Raw genomic sequence first — 23231 nt, forward strand, 5'->3', positions numbered from 1 at the left:
CTGGCTAAATCCTTTCTCTTTATTTTAAATTCTAAGTTGAAGTTTAATAGGGCATTAAACATACCTAAGGTGGCCGCGTCTCACATGGCCCCCGCGCCCGGAGGCGGAGTTGTTCTTCCTTTCAGACGAGGCTAAATCTGTCTGTGGGAAAAACATTAGCTGTCTTCGTTTTACTCGTTATCTCAGCGATCCACCTGGCACCTTTATAAAGCAGCAAATTTATCTCTGGAACAGTTTATCATCGTAGGGTCTTTCTTTTTATAACAACTCTGCTTCTCTCATTGTCTTGTAGCAGTTTCTGGTTTGCTACAAAGCGTGTAAGTTTATATTTCTTCTCAACTAAACTCATAAAAGTTAATTACACTGAGGCGATGCACTTACAAAGCTACTACTGGATCTAACAGGTTACCGGCATAAAAAGTAAACAAAGATTCACGCATTTTAAAGCATATTTAGCTTCACTGATCTAGAAGCAAATTGGGCGTGAGAAGATTGCACTGACAGCATTAAAACTGCTGTTGTATTTAAACCAACATCAGTGCTCCGCTAAAACAGAAATGTAACTATGCACACTCCCGGTTTTGGGGGCTTTACAATCCGGTGAATTTTAAAACCCATTGCGTCTTCCAAAAAATTTTAGCTAAAGGATGAAATTAAAAAAAAAAAAAAATTGGATCTAAATCTTTATTTGCATTAAATAACAGCATTTAAATTTGTGCCATTCAAAATCATTCTAATGAGTCATACTTGAGCATAAAAGACTTATTTTGGATGAGCAATTCTCAATTACGCTGGGCAGGCAAGACATGCCTGTCCAATTTAGTGTCTCAAATATGAAAAATAGCTCCCTGATTGGATGCGGTATACACGCTGTGGGTAAATTAGAAAACTATAAGGCCATATGTTCAACTAGTGCAGGTAGGAGTTAATCCCCCGAAATCATCCAGAGTATATTTTAACATTTCCCTTCCCCTCTCAGGAACCAGGGAGGAGGACAAAGGTGGACTCCGACGGCCTTTTCTGCCACGTCTGTAGAAGCCGCATCCACGGCAACGTCCCCACCGAGGTGCCGGGGTGATATTTTTACGTGGTTAGTGCTTCCCGCGGCGCGTTTTAGGGTGAGACCACTTGTCAAGCTGAGCTGCGGAGCTGGAAGCGGTGCAAAAACCCCACCTCTACTTAGCGCGTGCCCAGGGCGGCTTCGATGCAGAACCCGGCTCTGCCGCCCGCTTTCACTGCCAATTAGCTCCTGGCTCTATTTCAGACCACAGCCTTAAACAGTTTAGAGAGTATGTGCTTAACTGACCCGGTGATGACTTCTGGTGCCCTGGTGGAGCTGCGAGAGAGGAAATACAGAGAACGGGTTCCCCCGGATAAAACTGCAAAGGGGAAGCAGCCCGGTTTATCCACTTTTGACGGAAAGTTGCAAAGCACGTTTAGGAGGCTCTGCTTTTTATTTTTCACGCTGCAGTGTTAGCGTTTTCTATTTAAAAGCCGCTTCTTGCGAGAAAGTTGAGGTGGGCAAAGAGAGGAATTACAAAAGTGAGGATTTTGTAATAAGGTGCTCCGAGATTTGTCATGGCTTTGCGTGGCTACACACCGACACATACAGATCCTGGCTTCGGCATCCCACCATCAGGCAGACCTGAAAGGAAAGAGGCGCTGGAAGGTGTAAGATATGACTGCAGTAGCTCAGCGTCTTACTTGGTAGCGAACAACAGGACACAGCGAGTCAGAAAGTCCTTTTCACTCCCAGATTGCTGTGGGGTCAGGAAACTCTCCTTAGAATCTCTTTGCGATTTCATTTCCCTATTTGGATCATGTCGCTCAGCAAAATATGATTTCTTTCTCTAAGGTGAATTGGCTTCCTCCGCCGTTTTAAAATTTTTATTTTTTTAACCAAACCCAATGAAATAAACCAAAAAAAAAAAAAAAAAAAAGCTCAACAGTCTCAGCCAACCCAGAAGAAAGGGGTTCACCCCTTTTCCAGCAGGAAACACGGAGCAAAAGAGAAGTGCCGTAGGGAGAACCAGCCTCACAAAGCCACCGCAAAGGCAAACCCAAGGAGCTTTTCAACCCAAACCACAGTAAGCAAGCGAACGCCCGCTGAAATACGAGTTGGGATCAGGCCCTGCACGGGCTGGGAGCACATTTTGGAGCTGAGCTGAATGTTCCACACTGCGCAGCATTAGGTCATCTTACCCAAACAAACACCAGCTCATTGCTTTTCCCTAAATGCACCGTAAAGCTTTAACAGGAGAGCGGCTCACGCTTTGCGTGATGATGCTGAATCCTAATAAACGGCCACACCACGAAAGGAGCTGCACCGCGGCGGCGGGAGAGATCTCCTCAGACTCAGCGGAGAGCAGCAAAACACGTGGGACCCTTCCTGATGAAGGATGCTGCCACGGTCCCACCAAGAGCTACAGTCATGGCCAGGCAGGAGGGGTGTAAAGAGGGTTGGAGGAGGCAGAGGAGTGTTCTGGCAAATGCCCTCTCCTCTCTGAACTCGCTGCCAATGTTCCCACCGACTTTAGCACAGCCAGGATCTCCCCCGGTGCGTTTTGTAGGAGGCCATTCCCTAGGTCCACCTGTAAGCACAGGGGAAAAAACCCACACGATGTTACCTACCTGCAGCCTGCAGATCAAAGCAGAGGAGGCAGTGACGCACGTAGAAAATAAAATCTAGGGTGTTTTTTAGCATTCCGTTTTTTCATTTTTCTACATTTAGGGGAGGAAAAAAAAAAGAAAAAAAAAAAAAAAAAAGGACTTCTCTTTTCTACTTGGCACATCACCTTTCTCCATCTCAGAAATATGGATTCATGCTTCCATGCAGCATTTTCCAGATTAGCACAACCAATTTTGCTCAGGCCTTTCTGCAAGAGGCTCTGTCCACAAAAAAACCCACAACACTGTCCAACCCACAGGGCAAACGGTGGCTCTCTGCAGCATCCCTCACAACCTGCGACAAGCGGGGCCACAAGCACGTTTTGCCACAAAAGTCCGGGATGAGGTCCCAGCCTGAGACCATCGAGCGGTGTACGCATGCCTCGCTCACTCCTGACACCCACCGCTGCCGGGCCGGGAGGACGGCACATCCCCCAACCCGCCGGTGGGGACCCTGCTCTCCAGCGCATGCCCAGGGTCTCCGTCATCCCCTTCACCTCTCCGGAGGGGTGATGTTTAATTAAACCTAACACACGCTGATTCAAAGGGTGTCCAATCACTAAATTCTCTAGCAGCCACGCAACCTTCTCCATGACCAGCCCTCAGAGAATCATAGAATGGTTTGGGTTGGAAGGGACCTTGAAGACCATCCAGCTCCAACCCCCCTGCCACAGGCAGGGACACCTCCCACCAGCCCAGGTTGCCCAAGGCCATGTCCAGCCTGGCTTTGAACACCTCCAGGGATGGGGCCTCAACAACTTCTCTGGGAAACCCGTTCCAGTGCCTCACCACCCTCACAGTGAAAATTTTCTTCCTAATGTTTAATCTAAATCTCCCTTCTTTCAGTTTGAAGCCATTCCCCCTCGTCCTATCACTACATGCCCCAGTAAAAAGTCCCTCTCCAGCTCTCCTGGAGCCCCTTTAGGGACTGGAAGGGGCTCTGAGGTCCCCCCGGAGCCTTCTCTTCTCCAGGCTGAACCCCCCTACCTCTCCCAGCCTGTCCTCCCAGCAGAGGGGCTCCAGCACTCGCAGCATCTCCGGGGCCTCCTCTGGACCCACTCCAACAGGTCCATGTCCTTCTTATGCAGGGGACTCCAGAGCTGGACGCAGTACTCCAGGTGGAAAGAGAAGCTGTTGGAAGCTTTTGTGCTGTGTTCATCGGTGCTGGATGGAGCAACCGGAGCTCCGTGTCCAGCAACCTCATCTCCAGCACATCACGGGCTAAAGGGGGCATTAACCCACAGCAGGCAAAATAACTGGGCGCTCAACAGCAAGAGGTTAGGAGAAACAACAAAAATCATGTTTACAAATGCAAAGCGTTTCTAGTTCTCTGGTGTTTTCTCCTAAAGCTGGCATACGGACAAGATCCTCTTGTCAACGGGAAGGAACACAGGGAGGGGATAAAGAACACCCCTGCCTACAGCGAGCAGCGGGCTGAAGCCAGAGCTAGGTGATATACAGGCGGCGCAGAGTGAAGAAATAACAAGAAAGAGGCAGGTGGTAAAAAAATTAAATAGTAACGTTCCTGCCTCTGTATCTGACAGCAGAAATTGGCCTTCAGAGTCCCATAACTGATGCTCCACGACGTGGGTTATAGCTGAGCTCAAATTAGTCATAAGGACGTGGCACAAAACCGCCAGACCCTACCCGCAGCAGGTGAGAAAGTTGCCGTTCAAACTCTGCCCTAAGGCTGGCACTGGAATTTGTTTTCATTCTGCATGAGAATAAACATGAGAATTTTTGAATATTTTTGCAACAACTGAGTTATGTTAAAAAACCACACATTTTTAGGACAGAAGTTCTACTTTGTAGCTTGAAATATAGTCCGATACGCCCCAGTGATTATTATGTTACTGGTTAAATTTTTAATTTCTGCGCAACAGATCATCATGAAGCTGGCAGAATGGGGACTTGGACTCCCACATGCTGCAAAAATACTTCACCAGCGACGAGAATCAACCCATTCCTCTTCCAGCTCCCGGGGAGAAGCACTGTAGACATGGATACACTTCTACAGAGTTTTCCGTTTTGGCAACGCACTGCATTTTAATCAAAAATGTATTTGGACAAAAGCCCTCCGAGCAGTTTTATTCGCCATGAGACACTTGCTCAGGATGCTACGTGTCCCCAGAGCAGTGGCCGGACGAGGCCGCTCTTAGAATCATAGAATTGTCTAGGTTGGAAGAGACCCTTGGGATCATCGAGCCCAACCATCTACCCTACGCTACAAAGTTCACCATATCCCCCAACACCATGTCTAAACGTCTCTTAAACACATCCAGGGATGGTGACTCATCCCTCTCTCTTCCGCGACGAGAGGCATGGAGTGGTGTGTACCACAACGGAGTCCAGGCTCTCACGAGCTACGGCGGAGCAGCTACAGGAGAGAGGGAGCTTCACTGCGTAGAGCATTCATTTCCAGAGCGTGTAATGAAGAATAACAGCATTCATTTCCAGAAGGAAAGCGCAAGAGTGGCGCACCTTGCCGAACGCGACCTTCGCGTCCATAGCCAAAGTTAATGAAGCCTTGCCGAGAGCCCGGGAGGGACACTCGTGCATTTGTTATAGCCCGTTATTAACACCCAGGCCACTTGCCCTGCCTCGGGTAACAGACGGCAGCGCAGGTAAGATGGATATGGAACTATCGCGGTGGCTGGGTGACAGTTACGGTCGGTTGCACTTATGCGTCGCTGCCGCACATCACTTGCCCTGACTCTCCCCTACGCATCGCACGCGGCAGAGAGCACGGCCGGGGGTTTTTCCTCCCACGCGGGCTGGAGGAAAGACTCAAACCGTCCTGCCAGGCAAACGGAGCGGGAATCACGGCCACGAGGAGCTGCCTGCGACCCTTTCTTGTGGGGCACAGGACCTCCAAGGATGCGATTCAGACCATAGTTGGGGCGCACGGCCGGCAAGCCCTGACTGCTCCTCTCCCTCCCAATATTCTGAAATATCTTCCCGGCTGTCACATCCCGCTTGCCACGATAACGCTGCAAATTTAGCGGCTGCTGTTGCCACACAGAGGCCTGCTAAGGAAGGGACAGATTTGTCCTCAGGGAGAGAAAAGAGCTTCCATGCAGAAGATTTACAGTGGGTCCCACGGAATTTTTTAGGAGGAATTTACAATGCAAGCCAAGGTTTTACTAAAATCTGAATTTTTATGGGGCCGGTTCCTATTATATTAAAAGTGACAAGCTTTCTAAATCTGTCCATGCGGCTGCAGCACACACAGAAAAAACAGCTCAGTTACTGATAAAGGACATCACCATCTGCCCAGAGAAGTGATGGCAGGTCAAACGCTGAACACTGTTATAATTTAATCTACTGGAAGACAGACGTATCCTGCAGATGTTGGAAGTGATGCAAAACTACTTTCCAGAGGAGCTAATTGCACTCTGTAGCACTTCTTGCTCTACCCAACTTTGAGACACTGTTCAGAAGTCAAATCCAACTCAAAGTAATGCTTTAACATAATTAAAATAAACCTCCTAATTGACAACAGCCTTTCTGCAGGCAGCAGAGATTTCCCTGACTTGCTTCCTTGAATTTATACAATTTATTTATGGATTGTTGCCTTGCTTGCAAGCCTTGAAACCAAAACGCATGCATTGTCTCAAAAGGAGAAACTCAGCAGAAAGAAAGCCAAGATATAAAGCTTGGCCAGGAAACTTTTCACTGTCTCCTTCCTGGACCAGAACCTCACCATCAGTGCACTCTGCGTGTCTTGTTTTATGTATCACAGCAGCAGCTCATCGTGGAAGAGGTGGAAACGTCCCTTCTCCAGTTTTATGGGCTGCTCATTTTTTATTTTTGTCTTACTCAACCTGATGAGGACAAAAACTTCAAGAGTGCTCAGGAAGGAGTGTATGAAGAAGCCACTTGAGTCAAATGAATGTTCCCAGACAATAGGAACGATCAGTACAGATGATACCAGTGACATGTTATTTCCTTGAAAATAAAAGCAAGTTTAAGCCCCACGTCTCTCTATCAGGGGGCAGCTGTGCCCACACAAACATGTTTTGTCACTTAACTGCATCCATGGTTTGACATCAGTCGTGCTTCCTCCACATTCCTGGTCCACCCAATATTCTGAATTCTCTTGGGATGGTTGCACAACCTCTTGGAGAGGAAGACAATAAAAAAATCAAATAACTCAACTCACCTTCACCAAGCACTAAGCCTTTTTTTTTTTTTTTAAAAAAAAAGGCTATTTTTTTTTATTTTGCATAGCAACATGCCTTCCAAAAGAATGTCCAGCAGTTTCTTCTATGAAATTAATTGAGAAAATGGAATGACACAGAAAGAAAGATAGCGCATTCATGCTGATCTCATGTAAAGTATTTATCTCAATGGAGAATATTGCACTAGAGTCATCCACAACCTGACTCTTGAGAAAGTCCTGGCTATTGGGCTGTTCCTTGGATGAACAAGTGTCTAACATCAGTTAAACAAAAAAAAAAAAAAAATAAATGTCCAAATGACTGTATCCAGCTCATATCGGTGCCGTTCTGCAAATATCAAATTCGATTTCTCATCTCTCATAACAAAAGAATACAAAAGCCTTGAGGACATTTTCAGACAAGACATCAATAAAAAGACACATCAAAATAATGAGGAAAGAAAAGCAAGAGGCTAAAATAAGTTCAATTCCTGTGACAATTTTTAAAAACAATTCTGCCTTAATAAAAGTAGCAAGAAGATGACTCTGAAGTACCATGGAGCACTACTTCAAAGTGCTTTGCACTGCTCAGATGATGACGCTTTCCCCACTAATCTGGCTCCCAGTCTTTGTTGTGCCGAGGCCAACATTAAAGATGTAACCAAAAAACAAAATAAACAAGATAAAAAGCCAAAAACAAGACATGGACAATCTCAGATGAGACGAGAAATTAAATTAAGAAGAAATGTATGTGTATGGAGCAAAGCCAGCTGCCAATATAACAATTAAAAGCCAAAGGCTCCTACTCAAAAGTGTTTTGGAAGAGGTTGATGTTAATACAAGTGACCAAATTTAATCCCTGCTGAGGAAGGGCATCAGTCCCTTGTCTTGCCAGGTGTGGTCACCCTCTCCAGCCCCGAGCTCCTCTGCTGATTTCAGCTCTTCAGACTTCTGACTCTCACTTGACCCGACACCATCAGTTCTCCACCAACGCAAGCTAAAGCTCCGTCGGGTCCTAAGGCGATTTCCAAACATGACCAAGCAGAGCATCATCACCAGCTGCAACGTTTTCAGGGGCTCTGGGAAACCCTGCAAGTTAACATTTAGCTGCCACAAAATACTTCACAACCGGGGTCCCGCATTCAACGGGATACAGAGAGTACCCAAGAGGGTATTGAGTATTCCCGCCCCCTCCCCTCATTCTAAGCACAATTTAAACCTGGGGTGGCAGAAGAGAAGCTTTTATGTGGATTCAGGACACACCATATGGAGCTGTCTTTCCCCAACAGCAACACAGATATGCCACAGCCTAATCCCATTTGTCACATCAGGTAAAGGGGTTCATGCGGAGAAAATTCAGTAGCGGGATACTCAATATTTGAATTCAAGTTTTCTATGTATTTATGAAACTGGAAAGAGGGTGAACAACGAGGTAGGGCGTTTTTAGATTTCACAGACTTATTTAGATTAGCTGAGGGTACAAGAGAGCTGTGGCTACTTCAAAAGAGAATAAATGCTGCTGGATGAGCACGTAGCGTAGCAGCCAATGGATTTTACTGCTGGCAAAAGATAACAAATTAATACATGCTGCGGGATAGAAATTTCATTGCATGCATCCCAGGTACAAGGTGTCATCGGAGAGCAAAAAAATGCCATCTCTGAGTTTATGACACAGTAGATAGTGCGAGCAGCCTAGGTGCTCCCATTCCTTCACACTCTAGCAGAGGAGTAAGTTCTGGTAGTTACTCAGTACAAACAGAAAAGACATGCATTTAAAATTAACGTGCATGAAAAATAATTTCTGAAGATAATGCAACTGCCGCCTGGAACTCGGTGCAGCCAAGATGCGCCTAAGGCCATGAGCGGGCAGGATTTTTTAAATTACCATTTCTAGGTACCGGAATATCACATCACAAAGCGCTAAAGAAAACCTTGAGACACGCAGACAACAGGGGATATAATTCTCATGATAGAGGGCACGAGTCAAACACCAGCCAGCACAGCTGGAGGAATGCCCCCACCCCACCCCCCCTTTTCTGTAACAGTCTGGCACAGGAAAATTCATGGCTTTGCTCAGGGCCCTGTGTCAGAGACAAAAAAATATTAGTCTAGTTGGACCTCTAGTCTGATTTGGTCTGGCAGTTATACCCCAGGCTCGTTCGCCAGGGTTTTCCATTCATTAAGACCTCAGTCCATATTTTAGATAACAGCAACCATTTATATTTTGCTGTTGCCTTTCTTATTTTCCTTGCAGCTGGTGCAAGGCTTGGGGTCCCTGCGACTATGTAGTTTGGGGTGGGGTCTTTTCAGAGATTTTAAATCGTTCCCACTCTTTCATTTTCCTCTCTTCTGAAGGGAAGCGCATCGCCCCGGCACCTCCTGCCCTGCCTGCAGCTGTCCCCGCGGCTCCCGGACCACCTCCAGCGCAGCCCTGCCCATGGCGGAGCGGATCCCGCTCCCCGAGCATCACCCGCACGAGAGGTCAGGGTGCGCGTTCACAACAGCAGCGTTTGCCTCTGGGGATCAGAGAACCGAGGCCCATCCGCATCTGTCCTGGTTTGAGGTAACACAGAACCGATTTTGTTCGGTAACTTCACTTCTTAGCGGGGCCTCTTCTAACTACTGACATGAACTGCACATTGTGCAGACGGTGTTCACTCTCTCAGAGTGATGAGACCCACGTTTACAGCTGACGCCCGGGCATGGGATGCAGAGAGGCTCTGCTTATACTTACTGCTGTGACCCCCACGGCCAACCCACTTTGTTATGTGCCCCGTTGGAGGGTCGGAAGCGGAAAAGCGCAGTGGGGTCCCACCTGCGGGGAGGAGCGGACAGGACAGGTGACCCCAAACTGACCAACGGGGTATTCCATCCCATCTGCCTCGTGCTCAGTATAAAAGCTGAGGGATCAAAGGGTCAGCGCTCTTTCTTCAATGGCCGACGTCTGAGGGGGACTCCGTTCGTCTGCCTGTGATCCCCATCCTGAATGCAGATCCAGAACCCAGTTCCCGTCCGTCACTGAGTCCAGCCTGGGACTGCCCCAGTGCCAGCCGGTGACGTGATTGTCATCTCGGGAGCTTGATACGGTTTTGTATATATTTCGTTATTTCTTTTTATTTTATTATTAATATTTCATTAAAGTAGTTCAGTTTCTTCTAAACTCATAAGTCTTTTTCCTCCTCTGCCTCTCTCTTTGAAGAGGGGTAGAGGAGAGCATCTGTCGGTCCCATCCGGGGTCCCCCAGGTCCCCAGTAGCCGATTCGGCCCAAACCACGACAGCATCCTTAGAAATAATTTCCTTATAAATGCACCCAAACTGCTGCCGAAACACAATTTTCCCCGGGCAGAGGAGGGTGTTTATAAGGCTGCGGGAGGCTCAGCCTGCTCTGGCTCACACCGCGGCGCTGGGCTGGCAGCCCACGGCGTTTACCTTCACCTCCAGCGGTTTGCTGCGGGCATTTGCTTTGCCATTGCTGCTCTTATGCCAGGCTCTGGGTCTGCTTCCTCTTCTCTTTGGGCTGCTCTCCAAGGATCCTGGTGAAAAGCCATGAAAAACTTGTTTTCCCTCTGCTCCTTTGCGCCATCGCAGCTCACGCGTCCAGGAACCGGCGCTGCTCCTTTTGAGTGAAGGCGTTGTACCTCTGGCATCATTTGTGAGGGCATTATTTTAAAGAAGGTGAGATTTCACCTTTCTCCTGTTAGTAATCATGTTAATACTTAATATCAATCATATAAATATTTAAAACCTCACTACAACATTGAGAGAGGCAATTAGTAAGTATCCCTGTCGCCCTAGGAGAGCTGAAATGCTAAACCTGATAAATATTCATGTTAAAAGATCTCCTCGAGCTTCCACTGAGCCGGGAGATGCTGCCGGGGCTCTCTGGGGATGACGCCTCGGTGATACTGTGCTGGTTTTCAACTCCTTTTCTCAGGATGATGTTTCTGCTCTCCACCGCCGTGCCGCCAGCCCTGGCTCCAGGCACCACTCTGCCCGTGGGCCAAGCAGGGGAGGGCTCCAAAATCCCAGGACATCTAAATTTCCGCTGACTCCCATCGCCAGCAGAGCTGAGCAGTTTCTGCTGGCGGTAACACCGGCGGTTAAACCCGTTGGGAGGGGAAAGGGAAGCCCTTGGTCCTCTCCAGGGCGTGCGAACGCACATCCATCAGCCCAGCACCGCGGGAGGATGGTGCCCCAGCACAGGGAGGACAACGCCAGCGCAGGGCGATGGGTCAGGGACAAGATGTCCAGTGCCAGTTCACGGATTTAGGGTTTACCATTTTTCCGGGCCGCTGATGGATTTTAAGCGCAACTTGTTACATGAAAATAAGGCAGGGCGATCGCACCAGTTCGCTACGTCAGTCATAAGCCAGTGACAAGACCGGATAGTAACTAGCTAAAATCTGAGCCAGGAGTTTGTCAGAAGGAGAAGACTTAATTAATCCAGATGGACTGATACAGTCTCTTACACATACACGTGACGGCAGTCATAGAATCATAGAATTAGTGAGGTTGGAAGGAACCTTTAAGATCATCAAGTCCAACCGTTAACCTACCCTGATAAAAACACCACCACTTCTAAACCATGTCCCTAAGCACCTCATCTACCCTTTTCTTAAACACCTCCAGGAATGGTGAATCCACCACCTCTCTGGGCAGCTTATTCCAATGTTTAAGAACCCTTTCAGTGAAAAAATGCTTCCTAATATCCAATCTAAACCTGCCCTGACATAACTTGAACCCGTTTCCTCTTGTCCTATCACTTGTCACCAGGGAGAAGAGGTCAGCTCCCATCTCTCTAAAACCTCCTTTCAGGTAGTTGTAGAGGGTGATAAGGTCTCCCCTCAGCCTCCTCTTCTCCAGGCTAAACAACCCCAGATCCCTCGGTCATTCCTCATAAGGTTTGTCCTCCAGACCCTTCACCAGCTTTGTAGCCCTTCTCTGGACACGCTCCAACACCTCAATGTCCTTCTTGTAGTGAGGGGCCCAAAACTGAACACAGTACTCGAGGTGAGGCCTCACCAGTGCCGAGTACAGGGGGATGATTACTTCCCTAGTCCGGCTCACCACACTATTCCTGATGCAGGCCAGGATGCTGTTGGCCTTCTTGGCTGCCTGGGCACACTGCTGGCTCATGCTCAGCCGGTTGTCCACCAACACCCCCAGGGCCTTTTCTGCCAGGCAGCTTTCGAGTCATTCAACTCACAACCACGGACGCACTAAAAGCTAAGGAAACTCCAGTATAAGAAACATCGCTTTTTTATTTCATCTTTTTCTTCTTTTTTTTTTTTTTTTGGGGGGGGGGGAGGGGAACCCATGACTATTTAACTCCTTGTATCCTTCCCATACAGCATTTGAGCGCAGGTGCCTGTGGCAGCAGTAACTACTAACTTGTTACCTTGAGAGTCGTTACTAGAAATGGGTAGGGAAAAAAAATTAGACTAAGAAAAAGCAAATAGAAACCTGCGGAGTATCTGATGCCCTATCACACCAGAATTTTTAATTAATCAGAAGCTTCTCCATTGAGATTAAACATGGTGTTAATTTCTCATTCACTCTCCCCAATACACGCTTATTAATTAGCATACTAATTTGTTTAGTTCTTTAGGAACCACATGCCATGGAAAACATTCTAAGTTGTCAAACGCAACTCATCGATTAGTCCAAGACATTTAGGAGAGACAAATTGATAAGTATATCCGAGCGTTGACCAATTAGTGAAAAATCCAGCACGATGCATTCTGCCATCCCTTCCTTTGTAATAAGATTCTTGAATTAACTGACAACTTGATTTTTGCACCTTTTAATTAAGAAAAGAAAACCACTGAAAACCAGAAGTCTTTGTGGAGGGTGTCTATTCGATTTTCCGGTTACGCTTGAAGTCAAATCTACTTCATCTACCTCATTAGCTGAAAAGTAAGGAAGCGAACCTACTCTGCAAACTGGAATTTATCATTGGGGCTGAGATAACTGATGTGGGAACTTAAAACCAACTCCATCACTTTTCTATTTATTATATGTATTTTTTAATGTTCCTTTCTGATTACATAATTTAAAAGTGACTTCTGCAAATCCAGAAGAGATGTGCTGCATACATTTCTCCGTACAGCATATGGCAGATTTTCAAACAGCCCAGTGGCGTAACATGTAGACCACACAGAAGGCACAGGGTAAAATATACAGAGTAAAAATGACTGAACATTCACAATCACGTCTCCGAGCAGTAACGCTCTCCCTGATCGGTCCCGTGGCCGTGAACCCGGTTACTCGCGGAGGACTTCTGCTGATGTGTGAATATTTGTCCCCTTAATCGCTGACACCGCTGTCTGTGCTACCACGTCAAACAGAACGTAAAAGCTACTGAAGCATTTGTACGTGTTTGGATTTCCTGACCTCTAGCTCTTAGAAAACCAGCTGAAGTCCAGTGTCCTACTGGGCACTGTGGCATCCAGAGCGCTTGCAGGCTGCTGTAAGAACCGGTTTTCCAAAACCTATAGCTCAAAGCAAACTAAGCCAAGAAACCCCGCGCTACACACGAGGCCAGATTTTGTCCCCAAAACCACTGTGTGCAATGGTGCGGAACTGCTACTTATGACACCAGATAAAACAGACTCTGGAATAAGTGATGGATCTCTGGAGGCTGTTGGTTATCATAACAGCATTCGTTAATCCTGCGACTCTGCCAAGAGCCTTTCCAGCTGCTGCCTCATGTTGCCGTAAGAACTGGTCCACCCCGCCCAGTATAACACAGACGATACCTGCCCTCCCCTCCCTGCCACCACCAGAAATGGGTGCAGGACCTGGGAAGCTTGGTGGCTCCAGCACACGTGAAGCCGAGGAAGACACGGCTGTATTTCCTCCAAGTAGCGAGGAGTGACAGGTTTAACCTGCTTTCCCTCTGTGCTCTTGCATGTTTTATTTACCTGAACCATCAAATCATGGAATCACGGAATTTTAAGAGTTGGAAGGGACCTCTAGAGATCATCTAGCCCAACTCCCCTGCTAAAGCAGGATTGCCCAGAGCACATTACTCAGGACTGCATCCAGGCGGGTCTTGAAAATCTCCAGAGAAGGGGACTCCACCGCCTCCCTGGGCAGCCTGTGCCGGTGCTCTGTCACCCTCACCGTAAAGAAGTTTTTCCGAACAGAACTTCCTATGTTCCAACTTGCGCCCGTTGCCCCTTGTCCTGTAACTGGGAACCATTGAAAAGAGCCTGGCTCCATCCAAGCCACCCTTTAGATACTTGTACGCCATAATAAGGTCTCCCCTCAGCCTTCTCTTCTCCAGGCTACAGAGTCCCAGCTCTCTCAGCCTTTCCTCATACGGGACATGCTCCAATCCCTCAATCATCTTAGTTGCCCTACGCTGGACTCGCTCCAGCAGTTCCCTGTCCCTCTTGAACTGGGGAGCCCAAAACTGGACACAATATTCCAGTTGTGGCCTCACCAGTGCAGAGCAGAGGGGGAGAATGACCTCCCTCGACCTACTGGCCACACTCTTCCCTATGCAGCCCAAAAATGGCAACAAGGGCACATTGCTGGGCCATGGATAATTACCACGACCCCCAGATCCTTGTCCTCCGAGCTACTTCCCAGCAGGTCCGCCCCTAACCTGTACTGGTGCCTAGCATTCTTCCTCCCCAGGTGCAGGATCTTGCACTTGCTTTTGTTGAACCTCATTAGGTTCTTCTCTGCCCAGCTCTCCAGCCTGTCCAGGTCACACTGGTATCACCAGTTTGGTATCACCAGCGAACTTGCTGAGGATACACTCTGTGCCCTCATCCAGGTCATCGATGAATATGTTGAACAAGGCTGGACCGAGTATTGACCCCTGGGGTCAATAGGTTGCTGATGTGCCCTGTTAGTCTTCCAGCTGAAATGATTCTTCTAGATGCCCATAAAAGCACATCCGCGTGTTATGGTGGGTATAAAGAGGAGCAACGCCCTTGACACAAGATCAGCCTTTTTCCTCCGGTCCTCTCTCAGACATACCCAGTCGGTCCATGCCCTTTAGCTCCTGCGTATCAAACCAAGCGTTTATTTTCAGGATGCGTTAGCAAATAACCACTTGGGAGAGGGGAGAGACTTTCCCTCCTCCCTCTGGCAGCGTTGTCCCCTTGCTGCTGGAGCGGCACAGCCCTGGCTGCTTACTTCTACAATTAGTAGCTTAAATAATATAGAAAAGGGATTTCTCAGGGGTCCTATTCAAATCAGGCCACAAGTTCCCCTGAGGCTCCATTTTCCCCAAACGGAGCTTTTCCTCGTCCCCTCGCAAAGCCCGAAGGCGGCACATGTGCTCCGGGCCAGGGGAGCAGCGCCAGCGCCCGGCACGGCTCCGGCAAAAATAAATAAAAATGTGTTTAGTGCCGTTTGCCTGCGGTGAAGTGTTTGGGCCGTCAACAGCTAATACCGGTGCCCTGGTAGAAAAGAGGAATAATTACAATTCCTCTTCAGATCAATGATATTTACTTGCCTCTAAATATGCAGCATGGTTTACACCTTTAAACGACCTTAAGTAATCATTTTCTAGGCCGAACAGAAAATCCATTTCCATTAGTTTCCAAAGACTCAGAAAGTACGTATGCAGGAAGATCACTTCCATAAATCCACCTTTTTAGAGTCACTGGGTAACCCAGAATTTATGCAAGTGCAGGTCAATCAAATCATTCAGTATTTATACGCTCCCTTTCAAGCTCCAGGGAACTGGAGTAAAATGCTAAAAATAAAATACACGTGTTGTAATAGGGAGAAGATTTAGAGATGGAACTATTCTGGCAGCCCAAAATAAAAAGCTTTATGCACAAGATCTCAATGGCGAGGTCTGTACCTAAATCACATATTGATTTAACTCACTGTGGACAAGTTATATAAGCTCTGGAATTATGTATGCTTGATCAATGTGTTTTAGAAATGAATCTCTGCCTGACTTAATCATTTAGGCAAGGGAAGAAGTCGCATAAATATCCCGACATTTTACTTTATAGGACAGTAAACCAATTTCTAATCAAATCTCTAAGTAAACAGCATTATTTGTTTCCAAGAAATATCAATATTAAAAATACTTTTCAACGAACATCTGAAAACAGACTTCAAAAATGATTAAGCGTTACCTATTAAACACACACACGTTCTATCGATACACGAGTATACACACACACTATGATTAGCGATACAGAGGCGAACGCAATACCCCGTTGCAATATCCAGGGACGGAGAGTCCTAGCACCACACCGAAAAAAAAAAAAATAAAATATTGGATTCGGAGTCTCGAACAGATGAGAAAGTTGGATGTGTTGGATATTTTACTCCTTGGAAGTGCTAACGGTGATTCTACACCGGAGTGCAGGAGCAATGCCCCACTCCAGCACAAACACACCGACCCCGCTATGGTGGGGGAGCAATAAATGCTGACCCCGATACGAGCAGATCTCAAAGTGTTTTAAAGGGGAGGGCGTTTTCTTAGATTAGAGACAGGGAAACTGAGGCACGGAAAGGCAAAATGACCCCCTGAAAGGCACAAAGCACAAGGTACTAACGCCAAGAGTGAAGGCTTTTATCTGAATGCCAAACCTACTAGTGCGAACCTCCTTTCTTAACCCCGTTATTGCTCGAATCCCACTGATCTCAGTGGGAGCTCCAGGGCTGATTCTGACCTGGCTTAGAGCTGGGTCAGTCACAGACACACTGCTCAGCTTTTCCCAAAGCTCTCGTGTCCCAGCTAATTTTTGGGCAGTCCAACCAAAAGGTGAAAAGCTGACTCACTGCTTCAATTTCTCTGGGTGGCCTCAGCAATAAAAAAAAAAAAAAAGCCCAAAGGTGACACCGTTCCCGGGTCATTCCTGGCAGCGTGGAAACTGGCTCTGCTCCCAGCAGAGCATCGCCCTCACCCAGCAGAGCGTGAACCTCAGCACAGACCCGTGGCTGAGTCCACACCGGTACTCCCCAAGCTACCAACGCGTGAAAAAAAAAAATAAATTGGGCAAAGCAGAGTGCTGCAGCCTCAGGGGATTCCCTGCAAAAGCGTATAGTCAAAGAAGGAGGGAAGCCACTTACCGTACAGGACTGTAATGAGCGACACGGGCATGACCAGGATACCCACCAGCATGTCTGCCACCGCCAAGGACATCAGGAAGAAGTTTGTGGCATTCTGCAACTTCTTCTCCAAGGACACAGCCATAATTACCAATATGTTTCCCCCAATGGTCAGCAGGATGACAACCAAGATCAGGAGGGCCGGCCAGTTCTTCTCCCTCACGGACATTCGAGAGACTTCGCCCTTCTCAGAGGCATTAAGAGGATCAGATGTAGGTAAACTCTGATTCAGAGTCAAATTGCTGCTTAAGGACCAAGCCATGAGACCACCACGCAAACTAAAATCCAGCGTAACAGACACTGTCGTTAAGCTGAGTAATATTCCAGTGCTACTTAAAGCGCTCATCGTCTGGGACTGGTTTTTCCGTCTCTTAACCGTGCCTCAGAGATGATCCCTTTGCCGAACTGCAGGTCCGAGGCAGATGCCGAACTTCACAAAACCTGAGCCAGAAAATCATTTGATCTTCCATAGTGAAGCAAACCTCAGAGAAGTTAGCGTGGAGCTCTTCTAGTTTCCTTGGGGGTGGTGGAAGGTGACCGCTGACCAGCGACCTCGAGGGAAAGGAGACTTCGCAATCTCCAGCTGGTTCCCAGGTCCACCATTCTGAAAAGGAAAGAAAAAGTATATTCTTCACTGAAATCACAGGACCTTCTTTATCCCCATGCAAATCACATTCTTATTCTCTCCCTTCCTGCCGGTTAGGATGTTCTCCAGACTGCGAGTAATTTATCTTATGGGTACAGACTATGCCTACAATTATGGGGGAAGGAGAGGGAGAGACTCCCATCAGTGTGCTCTGGCTGGTTAAAAGCTGATTACCCCTAATTAAATGTTTTGTGAAACCTGCAAAAGCAAGTCTGAAGAGCAAAATATGTTCCAATTGATAGCCACTTCACAGATACTCTGCCGCTGCGTAAAATAGTAATTGCACGAAATTCCAACCAATCCAGACAGTGCAGCCAAAGCACAGCGTAAACCACCACCTTAAATGGAAGCGTTTGGGTATATTTTGCATATTCTGAGATAAAGCGCAGGTGTTGTAAAAATCTTCGGATGTCAACGATTAACCCTCCTACAATAAAGCAGACTATCGTTTGGGGGTTTTACTGGGAAATAAATGGTGGCTAAGACGCAATATATATCAGGTAAGATTATACGGTACTATGCTGTCAATCTCCCCAAACAAACACATAACAAAGAGTTTAGAGAAGAGAAAAAACAACATTTCATGAAAGCCGAGTAGTTATTTCTGCTCTTCTTCACCCGTTTTCCTGCCGCCGTGCTTCCGTGCCGATGGCCAGCAGGCAGCTGGGCCAGTAAGCCCAGTCCCACCAGCCTACCGCCCAGCACGCGCAAGTATCAGCGCCCTCATCGCACCCACTGAGGCTAAGGGCACGTATTCCCAATCCTGGCTAAATTACAGCCTCAGGAACTCAATCGCTTTGACCGCCAGTCCTGTACAACCCATGGAAACAGCAGCTTTGCTTTGCATTTCCGCTATTTCCGTCGGCGCCAGGATCCCAACAACCACGTACGGCACAGCACTAAAGCACTCAGGGAAGGCAGTTAGAACAACAACAACAACAAAAACCCCCACACTTCACAGAAGCCGACCAGTAAGTAGAATAAGATCAAGAGCACGCGACTGATGCTGAGCATATCCCCAACTTTTTGTGCAGTCCCCAGGAAAAGAGCTGTTCTATCACTGTGAAATAAATAACTAAATAAAAGCCAGATTTTAGCCCTTGGATACAGTGGCGCACGTGTGACACAGCAATTTGCTATCCAGGGATCAAAAGCGAGATGTAATGCATGGGATTACATTAGATTTTATGTAAAATAAGCAGCACTCAGAGTCCCATAATAAAATGTTTAACATTCACGGAGGTTTTGGAAACTTACTAATGGGCTTTGCGCACAAAAACATTTCTTAAATGAGCAGTGTGTACAATGAACCCAGATTTGCTTCTGCATTATAGTTAATTACTCCCAAAGGGTCTCTAAACCTCATATTTAGGAAGAAGTTTTGCACTATGTGCACAGAAAATAATTTTGCAGCTGCACATGCAGATGAATTAGCAAGTAGTCACTGGACCATTTATTTTTCCAATTTAGCCGGTCTAAAAAAAAGTCTCTAGAAAGTTTCAAAATACTTCAGAGTATTTTTTTTTTTTCCTCCAAAACACAGCTTTTACTTTAAAGCTGTGAACAAAACTCACCATTTTTCCAAATCACCTCTCCACAGTGGAGGAGACACTAAGCAGCTTTGTGGCACTGGAGCTTTGCTGTACAGGACACCCCCCTTAAAGCCAGTGGCAATTTCTGGGTCTCCAGAAACTCTCTCGTTGGCTCCGTCACTCTTGGGCGCTCCTGATGACACCACAGTAATACTTTGAGAGCAGGAGCAGAGAGCTCATATCCAAATATGAGGGCACGGTCAGACGCCAAGGCGCCCAGCCTTGGTCTTGCTTCTTCCCAGGTCTGAGCTCTTGGAGGTTTTGGAGAAGGTGATGCTATCACCACTCTCGCCATAGACGTGAACGAGCTTCATGTCCCTGGCAGGTGCTAGTTGGGGATTGCCGAAGGAACACGGGCAGGGAGATACTTCAACTCTAGATCATAAAAAACCCACCCCACAACCCAACCTAACCGCAAGATAAGAGTTCTGAATTAAAAATGTCTAATTTTATAACCGCTCAGGACCAAATTCTGAAATGGTCATTCTCTTTTGCATTTCACAAATGTATCTTCAATAACTTTGTCTTCCATGAATGACGTTGCATCAGCACATGGAGTTAAAAATCAGGAGGTAGAATTATCACTTGCCTTTTCATTAGTTTTACTAATAAAACTAAAATGTATGTTATTTGGCTACTAAAATACTACAAAGCACGGGGTTCCAAAATTATACTAGTCACCGAATACAATTTGCTTTGAATTAAGTTTTCCTAGGGAGAAAAATCGGTTTTGTGAGGAAGATCTGAGAAAGGGAAGACTTCAGAATTCATCTGCTTGCTCTAAACGAGCAGTTTTCAAACACACACAGAGACAGCCTTTGAGCAAACTGCTTTCTACACAAAGTAAATTCTGCAACTCTGGTACACACTAACTTCTCAGCAAGAAAATTACATTTTCTAAAGTCTAACAGATTTCTCAATAATCCTCCCCCCACACTCCTGTCAGTAGTTAAAAATGTACATGTTCTACATGCAAGAGTAAAATTATGCTCCGATATTGAGAAACTAAATTTTTTGAATCAGGACTATAATGGTAAAAATGAATCTCAGACTCCAAATTCCATCTTTGCTATTAGAAGGAGTTATGATTTTTTTAAAAAAAAAAAAAAAACAAAAACTCGGCCCGTTCACCTGTCTGTGTAGTGACTCATGAAAAGAACCATTGCTATTTTGGGGCCAATACAGAACTGGGAAAAGAAAAGGAAATCACAAAGACACCTAAAAAAAACCCAACACATTTTCCAGGTGCACTTACGGAAATGCAATACCTGAAATCACTCTTAGGTCTGAGCCAACGCTGCTGGCTCTGTTCCACCACATTTCTGTGAAAAACCCTGTGCTCAAGTCCTTACCAAGTCTCATTGACCCCCTTTTTTCTACATTGCTTTTATTTATTGGTTTATTTTCAGTTTTCACTGCCTGGAGAATCATTGTTATTCATCCCAGAATAGCATCAGGTTCTCTAGTGGCAGGAATACCTCGGAGAGGACATCAGGATAATGAGGGTTTTCAGAAGTGGTATAGGTTTTATCCAAGACTATAATGGTCCAAAAAAAAAAAAAAAAATAAATCCATCAACTGCCTTAAAATCAATAGAGGAAGCATTTTGCATATTCATTTTGAAAAATGATATGTAGGAACTTGACTACAGCAATGCTCAAGATTGGGGTCCACCTTCAGAATTAACCGTCCCATTGCTTTCTTAATACTTATATATTATTTTACATAGATTTTGGCTAGAAGTCATCAGCTTGCTTTTTCACTGCATCCCTCGGTCTCCACAAGGTAAAACTTTATGACTAATTCCTTCAGCTACAGTCTTCTAAGCGCATCACTGTACCAGAAAAATAATTCACATTTTATTCATGAATTCTGCACATATTTAAGAAATATCTCCATAGTTTTAAATTAAAACTTGTGCCTACCACAGATTTTTTTCCCCCAACAGCTCACTTCAAAGCGCACATACTGAATTTTGTGGTCAGTCCTCATTTCCAGTCCAATCTGCTACCGACAGTCCTTAAAACTATAATTTAAACATTCAGCAGAGCCAAGTTCTTGTCTGTGCCACTCTTGTGTTTGGGTAGAGGTAAGTAATGAGTTCTTTGGGCACGTTTTCTTTCCTTCAGTATTTAAGTCCCGTTTAGAATAAACTGAAGCTAGATAAACATTTTCGCTTCTCTTCTCTCAAGAACACATGAATTATTTAAAGCAAGGAGTTTGGCACGCTGAACTTTTCAGATATTCCAAAAGGTTAAGTCGAAGGGAAACAAAACCCACGGCGGTTCGTAAGTCTGTACTGGTGGGGCACTGGGGGGTTCACGCTCCGTTGGGAGTGTTTACCACCATCACTCTTGCTAAAAGGAAAAAAACAACCAAACAACCAACCTTTCTTGGAATAAATACAATTATTTTTCTCCATTGAATTAAATGCATTCGTCTTTGGTTGTTTTACCCTTCAAAGCTCAGAACATTTTTTCCTGGAGAAAATCAGCCGCCTGCTGAGAACTCGAGATGTTCCCCGGCCCCCGGCCAGGATCCTGCCTCTCCTGGACAGACTGCAGCGCTCCTGCGCTCTCCTAAATCAGTTAATAACTCTCTGGGACTCATAGCCTGAACGTTAACAATATGCATTTGAAATTGGGTAAGAAATCACGGATTGTCAATTTAGCCCCCCAAAAAAAGAACCCGAGTCTCAGGCAGACTCAGTAGGAGGAGAACAATATGTTAATTCATGGCAGGTCTTGCTGTAAAAAACAAAAGTACTTAATGATCAAAAAGGGATGATTTTTCAGCAATTCCCTCCCAGCAAGAAAAATAAGCGACATCCCATGGTTTGTCAAAGGCTCAGAGACCAGTTGTGAACAAAAGAGATCTCTTCCTCCCAAACTATCAGCAGTCTTCAATTCTCTGAGTCACGGTCCCATTTCATCGATAAGCAGATGAAAGCCAACAAGTTGTTAAAAAATCAAAGATATTTTAAAATCCGAAGTTTTCCCTTCAGCCTCAGCTTTGATGGTAGACCTCCATGAGGGTAAAACTAAATCGGTAGTCGAGCAAACCGAACTGCAAGTACTGCAATTTTTGACAGGCAAACAGTTGCAGATAGTTTACAACTATCTGAGCCAGATAGTCAGCTGACATAAATTGTTATAGCTCCATGAAGGCCTTTACAAACTGGGAAATTATTTTAAATTTATATAACAGGATACACAGTTTAGGCTCAAGAAGGCAGATTTAAGGCCTCATTCTTCACTCTAAACTCTGTCTTTCCTATTTGCATCTTTACTAAATGGGTTTTTTAACGCATTGCCAAATTCATTTTCATTTTTCTTTGGAACAGAAGGTGGCTTTAAAATACATCTTTTCGTGACATCCTTGCCAGGGCCCCTTTAGTTTTAGTGACTGAGTAAAATTGTAATTCTATATTTACAGGATTCTGAATTTTAGGCCCTTGCAACTCATCTTTCTCCTTTTTGTAGCAGCGCTAAGATGCGGCCTCAGTTCTGCGCAGACCTATTTTTAAATGGTGTGAGAACGCAGCACGTCCAATGGAGACCGCCGAGGTCATTGGGGCTGAGGCACATTAAAGACGGAGTTCCCTTTAGCACCGGATTTACTTCAGCCCAGAGAAAGGACGTTGAACGGGGCCTTATTTGCTGTCTGCAGCGACCTGCTGGTGCTTGTAGAGGAGACAGTGAGACTCTTCCAAGAGCTGCGTAGCCAAATGACAAGAAGCAACTGTCACAGTGATAGAGCTAAAGGAAATCGTGGATAAAATAGGAAAAGAAAGAAAAAAAAAAAAAAAAAAAAAAAAAAGGTAAAAGAAATCACAGTGCAGCTGCTCAGACAAGGGAGGCGGGTCACAGAGAGACTGAGGGATCTCCATCCTTGGAGATGCTCAAAACACATCTGGGGATCACCCTCAGGCAGCCGATCTGACTCTGACGTTAGTCGTGCCTTGAGCGTGGAGTTGGACTAGAGACCCTCAAGAGGTCCCTTCCAGCCTAAATTATTCTACGATTGGATCAGGAACGTGTTTCTGAGCGAAGCTGTCCGACCTGGGGGTGTTTT

At 46.1% G+C, this 23231-nt stretch overlaps 1 protein-coding gene across 1 annotated transcript in view; it reads right to left on the reverse strand.

Annotated features, from left to right (window-relative positions):
- The window catches only part of HTR2C (5-hydroxytryptamine receptor 2C), a 47494-nt gene extending 30180 nt beyond the window's left edge, over window positions 1-17314 (reverse strand). The window contains exon 1 of the mRNA XM_082488118.1: window positions 16881-17314. Coding sequence (XP_082344244.1) covers window positions 16881-17265 — 385 coding nt within the window. The 5' untranslated portion in view covers window positions 17266-17314. The remainder of the gene's footprint in view (window positions 1-16880) is intronic.
- Window positions 17315-23231: the final 5917 nt, after the last annotated feature.

The sequence above is a fragment of the Vanellus vanellus genome, assembly GCF_965231255.1.
Source record: "Vanellus vanellus genome assembly, chromosome: 10".
NCBI lineage: Eukaryota > Metazoa > Chordata > Aves > Charadriiformes > Charadriidae > Vanellus > Vanellus vanellus.